The sequence below is a fragment of the Monodon monoceros genome, unplaced genomic scaffold (genome assembly GCF_005190385.1).
Source record: "Monodon monoceros isolate NGI ecotype Baffin Bay Population unplaced genomic scaffold, NGI_Narwhal_1 Super_Scaffold_13, whole genome shotgun sequence".
Taxonomy (NCBI): Eukaryota; Metazoa; Chordata; class Mammalia; order Artiodactyla; family Monodontidae; genus Monodon; species Monodon monoceros.
Genome location: NW_021703769.1, coordinates 79,394,259 through 79,404,106, shown reverse-complemented (window position 1 = coordinate 79,404,106; position 9,848 = coordinate 79,394,259). Strand labels below are relative to the sequence as shown.

Genomic DNA, 9,848 nt, shown 5'->3' with positions numbered 1-9,848 from the left:
CCATGTCCAAGTTTGTCTTCAAGGTGGAGACCACTCCACCTACCGTGATTGTCTATATGGGCACGACAGAGTGCATCAATCCAACGAACCTTGTAATCACTACCACTTACCCCACCACCACCTGCATGACACAGACCCAAGTGTCCCTCACCAGCTCTTACACCGCCACTCCTGTGACAGAGAAGCCACGGACAACCATTACCAGTACTTATCCCGTGACAACTACCAAGAGAGTCACTTCAGCCGTGACCAATTCTCCCAGTACCACCACTCCGGGGAAATCTCCCACAACCATGACCCCACCCCCTTCCTTTGTCCCAACAACCCACACAACTCTAGACACTCCGATCTCCTCTGTGACTGGTACCACACAAAGGGCTATCCCTACCGCTGCAAGTACCCACGCAACCCAGTCTCCGACCCCAACAATCGTGTCTACCTCTGCTCCTACCCCTTCTCTAACTACTAGGAAAACCTTGTTAACAGCACTCAGCACCCGTGGCACCTTGATTACAACCATCACTTCATTTCCAGACATGGTCAGTACCTTTCAGACATCCACAGCTATCACTCAAGCACCTACTTCAAATGATATATTAACAACGCCTACAACACAAGTTGTATCTGTCGCCACAGAAGCATCCACTGAACTAGGTACACGGAAAACAACTCCTCTGAACACCATGAGCTCCACGAAAGCGACACTTACTTCAGTGACTGACACTGTCAAAGAAACTCTCACCACCTCAATTACTTCAATTTCTCCAACTATGTCTTCAATCACTCCTACAAACGCAATCACTCCTGCCACATTTACCACATCTAAATCCAGCCCTGTGCCCACCAGCACTGAATCACACGTGATATCTACTCCCAAGGGACCACCGTCCACCACTGTAGCCACTATAGAAATAGGAAAGACGAGCAACACAACCCCTCATGCTTCATCAACCAGGAAAGCCACATTTATTACAACCAGTGATGTTAGTACAGAGTCTCAAACAACAGAGATTACTGCTGCTCCACCAATCACAAATTCAGACACTCCCACAAATACAGTCAATTATTCCACATCCACTACTTCCACTTCAGTGACCACCCATACCTCGACAACAGCCACCAATAAGTCTGAGCTTTCTCTATCTGCCCAGAGAGGAGAAACAGTCCCGACTAAAACAACAAACACTACCTCACTATCACCTTCGACTGCCACAATCCCTACTGAGGCTACATCTACCCTTCCATTTACAACTAGTACTGTGACCATGACCAAAACAGGAATAAAACCTCTAATGGACACTTCAACATGTACCACCTCGAAAACAGCAGTATTGACCAACGCCTCAACAACAAAAATAACCAAGACTTGTACCACAAATATAGTAACAACACCCACATCAGTAATACCACAAAGTACACCAGACATCACATCTTCAACCAGTTTCTCTATAGGAAGAACAATGACACCAGCCAACACTGAGTCCACATCCTTGAGTACCACTGCTTCATTGACCCCCACCACTGAACTCAGCTCCACACTCGCTCTTTCCAGCACCTCACCCACCCACACAAATATCACCCCATCTTCCCCTCCACCTTCCCCAACCACAGAGCCAGTCTCCACTTCGACCGCAAACACTAGCCCTATGTCCACCCTGATTACCACCATCCCCACTACACACCCAACTTCCGGCCCTTCAACTCCCACTACTCCTCCCACCAGGTCCACAACAGAAATCACCACTCCCACGCACACTGAAGCTCCTGTCACCTCGATCACAAACACTTTTACCATTCTAGCCTCAACCACAGAAGTAGCCCAGTCTGGGACCAAAAGCGTGGCAACAGCACGCACCTCAATAACAGCTCTCAGTACTTCAAGTGTTTCTCCCTCAACACCTCTCCCTGAATTGATTACTTCTACTAGTGCAATAAGTACCCCTTTTAGTACCATCATCTCGTCTTCAATACCTGAAATAACAATATCATCTCTATCGTCCATCAGCACAAGTTCACCGGTCTCTATGACAAGTAAGTCTTTTCCTACCTCCTCTCATGTCTACAGTACAGACATCACAGGGTCTTCTGTCACTGCTTTTCCTACTTTTTCCTCATCTGAAACTGCAAGAACTTCTCTCACCACTTCTCCCCAAAATGGCAGCAGTCGTCTTACCCAAACCACCACCATGTTGACTCTTTCTTCCACTACCCAATGTCCAGAATCAGTATCGGTTACAATAGTGTCTGCCTCTCCCACTACACCGTGTATAGAAGTGGGTCCAAATCCTGAAGTTACTTCTACGCCCACCATCCCATTATCAGTTTTTACCTCTACTACTGAGAGGGCCACCTGTCCCAGTTCCACCACCAGGACAACTGTGTTCCCTGCAAAAACGGACACTTCTACTTCCGTTTTCGAAACTGACCCCGCTGACATGACTGATGTACCTAGTCCTGTCAGCACTGGAACCACCCCCATTAACACGGATTTCACGAGCACACAAAGACCCACCAGTGGCACCTGGATCAGCACCAACTTTGTAACTACCCCACGTGTGCCCGGCTCCACTAGCCTCCCAGTGACCGTGAAACCAAGTGGCAGCTTTTCAACCACCGTGATGACTTCAAGCAAGCGGACGCACTCCACCTCACCCATCACCAGCACTCCAGGGATACCAGCGGCTACCACCAAGACTCTCTCCACCCTTACGTCACCCAGGACAACTTTGACCACGACTCAGATGACCACACAGTCTAGATTGACCATCACCCCAGGTTGGATCTCCTGCCTCCATGTGGCCTCTCCGCCCTCTCCCGCTATATTCCCATGACCAAGGTCAATTCTGTCCTGAACTTCCTGTTTTCCTGTGCTCCCCAGGCACTTGTGACAATGGTGGCACCTGGATGCAGAGCCACTGCTCCTGCCCCAGCACTTTCTCTGGCTCCCACTGTGAGTTTGCTGTGGAACACATAGATGTGGGTGAGTTGCTCTCTGCACTTTCTCTTGGGAGGTGCCACTGACTCTAATGGGCCCAATCATTTTGCTGAATCCCTTCATCCTTGCTTTCTGCCTCATGCTCTTCCCTACCCCATACCATGCCTAATCTCCACCCTCACCTCCAGGAGGTCGCTGGGACCACTTTCTTTCCTGGGACCTCCTCCCAGTCTGGGCTACTTCGAGTTGTATTAGGTTCTAATTTCTGCTGTAACAAATTACCACAAACTCAGCAGATGAACACTGCAAATTTATTATTGTACAATTCTGTACATTAGAAATCTGACATGAGTCTCGCAGGGCTAAAATCAAGGTGTTGGCAGGGCTGGGTTCTTTCTGGAGGCCCTAGGAGAGAATCCATCTCTTTGCCCTTTCCAGGTTCACAAGTGGCCCACATTCCTTGTCTCAAGGCCCCCTCGCTCCATCTTCAATGACAACAGCTTTGCACCTCTGTGCCTGTTTTCCATACTCACATCTTCCTCTGACTGATTCTGACTTCTGCCTCCCTCTTCCACTGCTAAGGACCCTTGTGATAATACTCGGACCACCCAGATAGTCCACATTAATTTTCCCATAATGAGGTCAGCTGGTTAGAACCCTTAAATCCATCTGCCACTTTGATTCCTCCATGCCATATAGCATAAGATATTCCCAGGTTCTGGGTATTAGACATAGGCATCTTTGGGGGCCATTATTCTGCTTCCCATTGGGGCAGACGTGGGAGAGACTACAGGCCTGACTGCTGGACATCCTGACTTTCAGTGTTTCTCACATCTCAGGACACCTCATTCCAGAATTCCTGCCTCTCTCCCTCCTGCTGTTCAGTCAGTTCTCAGGGAACATGGAGAGGGGCCACGGGAGTAGCCTCTGGGTCAGGGTGGTGGTGGCGATGTCAGACAGGAGTGGATGGTGAAGTGACCAGAGCAGGGAATGTTGTGTGCAGACAAAGTGGACGCTGAAGTGGGCATGGAGGTTTCTGTCGACAAGAAGTTCTCCCCGGACCTCAATGACAACACTTCTAAGGCCTATAGGGATTTCACGGACACCTTCCGGAATCAGGTGAGGGGAAAGGGGAGGGAACTCAAAGGTTTGCCCCTGGAGTTGAGCTTGGGTCCCTGGGTACCCTCTGGTCTGGATGTTCAGATGTGAGCCCAGGATCCTTGGCATTTCAGATGAAGAAGGTTTACCAAAATGTGGAGGGGTTCAAGGAGGTGGTGATCCTTTCTCTGAGGTAGGAGACCCTTCTGGCACTGTGAAGACAGTGTCAAGTGGTGGGGGGGATGAACTAAGAAGTGCTGGAGAAGACATCCCTTGCTTTTGGAATCGTCAGATGTCATAAAGAGAGGGATGGAGTGAGGATGCAAACGAAGCACTCTGTAGAGGATATTTTGCAGTCATTTTCTGGAGTCATTTCTCTGTAGGAGGGATATCACCCCTACTCTCAAAGCATGTTGGAAGGTGAATGATTCAGTGGGACAAACAGGGAGGCGGTGCATGAGGGATGATGCCTGGTATCTGGTCTATAGCTGGTCTCTCTCTAGTTGGCACCTGGTCTGCTGGATGGGTCAGCAAGAGGGAGGCAGAGAGCCCAGGAGGGCCTGGTTTGATTATGGCTTGAGGCAATGCCAAGAGAATGTCAATCATTCCTTGTCCCACCTACTCAGGCTGATAAAGGCAGAGATGCTGGACATAATGTGTCTGGAATCCCAGCTCAATGCCCACTTCCTGCCAACACCCGTATAGTTGTGGTTGGTCTGGAAGTGCCCTTCTACGGACCTATGATGGCCTGGGCCTGGGCACCTTTTAAGGATCCCTGCCCCCTTGCCCCCCTCAGGAATGGCAGCATTGTTGTGGACTACCTGGTCCAGCTGAAGTTACCCTTCAGCCTCCAGCTGGAGAGCGAGTATGAGAAGGTGAAAGTGGCCCTGAAGGAGGAGCTCCAGACTGTCAGCCAGAATAGCAGCTGCGGGAAGGACCAGGGTGAGCAGAAGCTGGGGGCCTTGGGCTGCAGGGAGGGGCCAGGGTCACAGCCACCGTCCCAGCCTGCTCCACAGGGTGAACAGAAGCGGGGGGCCTCAGGCTGCAGGGACGGGCCAGGGTCACAGCCACCATCCCAGCCTGCTCCACAGGGTGAACAGAAGCTGGGGGCCTCAGGCTGCAGGGAGGGGCCAGGGTCACAGCCACCATCCCAGCCTGCTCCAGCGCAGACAGGGTCCTTCTGGGGTCAGGTGCCAGCCCCGTGGTACCTCTGGCAGGCTGGGAGAAGAGACACAGGTCCCCAGCCAACTGGGTCAAGGATGGGGCTAAGGAAGGGCTCACCAGAACCTGGGTGCTGTGGAAGAGACAGTTCTGCTCAAGGTTTCCAGGGTGGCTGAGGACCCCTGACTATTCAGGGGACATGAGGGAGTCCAAAGGGGTCTTCCCTTGTTGCCCATTCACACCTCCTCCATACTGACAGAGCCCTCTCTGCCCCTCCCTGTGCCTGCCCCCAATCCCACCTGTGCCTGTGTGTCCCCCCGCCCCGCCCCGCCCCCAGTCTTGTGTTTTAAGCCTGACTCCATCAAGGTGAACAACAGCACGAGGACGGAGCTATCCCGGGAAGGTGAGAGGGAGGGCAAAGGGCTAAGCGGCTCCAAGAGGCCATGACCCCTCCCACAAGGGACATCTGTCCACTGAAATTCCCTAGGGAGGATGGGGAGACCTTCTGGGGAGGCAAGTGATACGGACCCGGCAGTGCTGCCTGCCTGGCCCTTGTTAGTAGCTTCCACCTGAGGACCAGCAGAGAAGGTGAGGAGAGGGTGAGGGGCCTGCCCTTCCCTCATCTAATCCCAAGGTCTACCCCTCGACACCCCACCCTCGGAAATGTAGTGCTTCTCATCCATTTTCAGAGTCATTTCATAGCCTGGCCCCAGAGTACAGTGGATGAAGTCTTTGCCTCTGCAACCCCCTTCCTATCCCCCAGCCATCTGTCGCCGCGTTGCTGCCGTGGGCTACGAGGATTTCTACTTCCCCTGGCTGAAAGAGAACAAGCTCCAGTGTGTCACCAAATGCACGGCGGGCGTGGACGGCGCCATCGACTGTCGTCAGGGCCAGTGCGTTCTGCAGAGGAGCGGTCCTTATTGCCGGTGAGGCCCCGCCCACAGCCAGCTGAGCCAATCACCCGACCCCGCTCAGCCGGCGCCGCCAGAGGCCCCGCCCCCTGGCCCCCGGGTCACCCACCTGCTAGTACCTGCGTGGTCCAGGGGCACTAGCGGACCAAGCCGAGGAGGTGGTGAGGGCGTGTGACCTGTGACACGCTCCCCGCAGCTGCTTCTCCACGGACACGCACTGGTTCTCGGGCTCGCGCTGCGAGGTGACCGTCTCCTGGAGGGCGCTTGTCGGAGGCCTGGCGGGGACCGCGGCGCTGCTGCTGCTGCTGCTGCTGGGGGTGCTGAGCGTCTTCGTCGCGCGCTCGTGGAGGAGGCGCGGCCAAGGCGGAGGCCTGTGAGTGCGCTGGGGGTGGAGGGCTGAGGGCCGCAAAGGGGTCCCAGACCGGGCGGCCCTGCCCTGACGATGCAGCGCCCGCCTGGCAGGTCCTGGGACGACAGCAAGTGGTTCGAGACCTGTGATGAGAGCACCGTGAAGACTTTTTCTAACTTGGGCTTCGAGAATGACAGAACAAGTGAGTCCTGTCTCCTGGGGAAGGGAGACGGGGGCTTCCCTGTGTACCATTTTGGCCTGGGCAGGACAGGAGGACCTCTCTTGCCCAAGACAGGCATATACCTCTTGCCCCAGAGTTTGCTTCGTGGCTTCCGCGCCCCCTTCTAAGGCCCAGGTCGTGCACAGGCCGTCCCCGCAGGGCAGGCGCAGGGGCACAGGAGCCCCCTTGGCCCTGCCTTCCTGACGTTTCCTTCCCTCCTCTTTGCTCCCCACCTCTTCCCTCTCCCCCCCCACCGCCCGTTCTCTTTTCTCTCTATTTAAAGATGAAAACTTCTATGTGGCCTTGGAGAACGTGGACACTAATATGACGGTGAGGGGGCAAGGTGGGGTGGCGGTAAGGAGTGCTCCCAGGTCCAGCTCCCGATGCCCTCCTTCTCAGGACAGGGACCGGGCAGGGACAAGGAGGCGGTGACCTTCTAGCCGGCCTCTGCTGGGTGGCTTCCTCTTCTCACTGCCTGTCTCACAAATTCTGTGGCAGCTGCACTTCCACAAACCTGAGGTGAACTTGACCTCACTGTGAGCCCCACGCTGCCTTCTCCACGCTGCCACGGACAGTGCAGGGAACCATCTGCACTGCCTCTGAAGAGATGGCTGCGGACTCCTGCGGCTCAGTCTCCTGGTTTCCTTGGGCAGCATCAGACTTCCCCCTGACCCCTATCCTTCTCCCAACTTGTGTGAAACCCACCTGGAGACCCAGTTCAAATCCAGGCTCTTCCACTCTGGGACCTTGGACAAGTCAGTCACTTCTCTGAACCTCGGTTTTGTCACCTGTAAAATGAGTGTGGCCGGGCTTCCCTGGTGGCACAGTGGTTGAGAGTCTGCCTGCCGATGCAGGGGACTCAGGTTTGTGCCCCGGTCCGGGAAGATCCCACATGCCGCGGAGCGGCTGGGCCTGTGAGCCATGGCCGTTGAGCCTGCGCGTCCGGAGCCTGTGCTCCGCAACGGGAGAGGCCACAACAGTGAGAGGCCCGCATACCGCAAAAAATAAAAATAAAAAAAGAGTGTGGCCCACTCGTCCTAATACCTTGTGGGATTATTGTGAAAACCAGATGTGCTTGGTCAGACCTCTGTCCCAATGCACCTTCCTGTGTCGGCCCTCATGCTTATATGGCTTCTCTGAGATCCCCAATCCCCATGTCCTTCCCCAGGGCTCAGGCCTCCATTTCTCCTTTTCCTGGGTGCATCCCTACTGCCGGGTCCTCACCCTGTACATGCAGCCAGCCTGCAGCCCGCCCCATCCTCCTACCCTCTCCTTATATAACTCCCCTTGCACCCCTTGCCCCCATCCCTTAAACTTTCTCCCCTCTGAACCCACTTCTTAAGTCACTTCTCCCCAATAGCCCAGTGCCCAGCCCTGCATCTCCCCCAGTTTCCGTACTTTCCCCTTCCCCATCCCTGTACCCTCAGCCCTAAATACCCCCCTGCCCCCCGCATCTCAGTGCCCCAGTCCTAAATCCTCCCTCCTCTTCTCCCCCCATCCCTAGCTAGGTACAGATGCCCTCTGCATCTTAGGACCCCCAGGTGGTGCTCCCTAGGCCAGGTCCCCCATTATGAGGCTCCATTCTTCCTGTCACCCCCAGGTCCCTGAGGATGAGAGGAAGTGGGGTCCTGAGGTGGGAAAGCTCCTCCAGCACCTCCTCCTCATTCCCCTAACTCTCCCTCCCCTCCCTCAGTGCTTCCCCCCATTCCTACCCCCTTCCCCACCCCTTCCTCCCTTCCTCTCCCTGGTCTCACCCCCATCCCTGCAATAACCTCTGAAGACAGAAGCCCCCAGCCTCCTTTGCAGGAAGACCTCACTCACCTGGGGACAGGAAGTCTGCAAGTCTCCCGTTCTCCCAACTGAACATAATATAGCATTTATTGTAAAAGAAACTGCTCTGTGTCTTTCTCTTTCTCACACTCTGGTGCTTCCACTCGGTTGAGGAACAAGGATGTCAGGAGATGTAGGAGGGCCTGGGAGCGCAGGTTTCTCCCAGCAAGGAATGAAGGGTTCCGTGGGCAGCTCTCAGGGACCATAACCGTCCTCAAAGGGAACGTCGAGATCGGAGGACCCATTTTCTAAGGGAATGGGTGGGAGCAGGTGGTGGGAGCCTGTTGGGTTTGTCATCTGTGCCCCTTGACGTTAAGAGCTTACGGCTGAGTCGGGGAGGTGGGTGACTCCAGCTGAGTCAGCTGTCATTGGCGCTGATAGGTGAGCCAGGCATCCCGAAAGACCTTGAGACTACAAACCTGGGTGGCAGACACACTCACGCCAGGGCCTGCCACGCCTGGGGCTGGGGCCCTCTTGTTTCCACTTTTGTGGGCAGCAGCAGGCTGTCGGACTGAGCTGAGGGTGGTCAGGGCTGGCAGAACGAGGTTCTCCGGGTGGGGGTGTCGGAACGACCCCCGGGACCTTTGTCCAGGACAGGAGAGAGACTGACAGTGGCCAGTGTGTGGGTAGAGACCAGGACCATAAAGCCTCAGGTGCGAGTGGAAGTCCCACCCAGGAGAAGCGCTGGTGGTCAGAGGTGGCCCGGGGGAAGGCACTGCCCTTCTTCAGAAGGGGCCAGCTCGAAGTGGGTGGTGAGGAAGGAAGGCCCGAAGGGGGGCCTCTTGGGAGTAAGGGCGGAGGGTCCTTCACTTGGCCTGGTCCCTCTGGCAGCTCCTTCTAGGGTTCTGTTGACCCTCCCTCCGTAGTCACCGTCTCCCTGGGTTTCTTGGCCCTCGCATCTCAGCAACCATCGCGCACTCACGCCTCTGCTGCCTGTCCCTTCCTCCTGCCCTGCCCCTCCCATGACTCTGGCTTCCGCACTATAGAGATCCCGCAGAGGGAGGTTCAGGTCTCTTAGAGAGGAGGAGGGTTGACCGTCTGCCCTTTGGCCAACTCCCCGTGTCACCCACCAACCCCATCGTCTCACCTCCACCCGGGGCCAGGCAGTGTCCTTCCTGAGGCAAAGGTCTCTGGGCTCCTTTATATGGCTGACCCCTCCCCGGGAGGCACTCGTTTCTTAGTTTCTTCTGATGTGCGAAGATCCTACACCCAGGGCCTCACTCTCAGGGAGATGCTGGCGACCTGGATCCTGTCAATGGCTCTCTGGCTCTGGGCGTCCGACACTGCCACATCCACGACATCAGGTGAGTGAGATACAGCCCGAGCCCCACGGTGGTCCCGGTG

General features: G+C 55.4%; 1 protein-coding gene across 1 annotated transcript; it reads left to right on the top strand.

The window, feature by feature from the left end:
- The first annotated feature begins 536 nt into the window (after positions 1-536).
- LOC114894339 (mucin-3B-like) lies at positions 537-7,458 on the top strand. Its single transcript, XM_029220868.1, has 13 exons — positions 537-713; positions 1,256-1,400; positions 1,801-2,775; positions 2,879-2,980; positions 3,939-4,054; positions 4,168-4,226; positions 4,830-4,975; positions 5,532-5,597; positions 5,958-6,120; positions 6,302-6,478; positions 6,568-6,657; positions 6,953-7,004; positions 7,173-7,458. The coding sequence occupies exons 1-13, from the start codon at positions 537-539 to the stop codon at positions 7,212-7,214; spliced, it is 2,310 nt and encodes a 769-aa protein (XP_029076701.1). The 3' UTR covers positions 7,215-7,458.
- The last annotated feature ends 2,390 nt before the right edge of the window (positions 7,459-9,848 follow it).

Coding starts and splice junctions, on each gene's coding strand:
- LOC114894339 (XM_029220868.1), top strand. CDS start 537: ATGGTCAGTACCTTTCAGACATCCACAGCTATCACTCAAGCACCTACT. Junction 1,401..1,800: donor TAGTAACAACACCCACATCA/GTAATACCACAA, acceptor TTACCATTCTAG/CCTCAACCACAGAAGTAGCC. Junction 4,055..4,167: donor CGGACACCTTCCGGAATCAG/GTGAGGGGAAAG, acceptor TTGGCATTTCAG/ATGAAGAAGGTTTACCAAAA.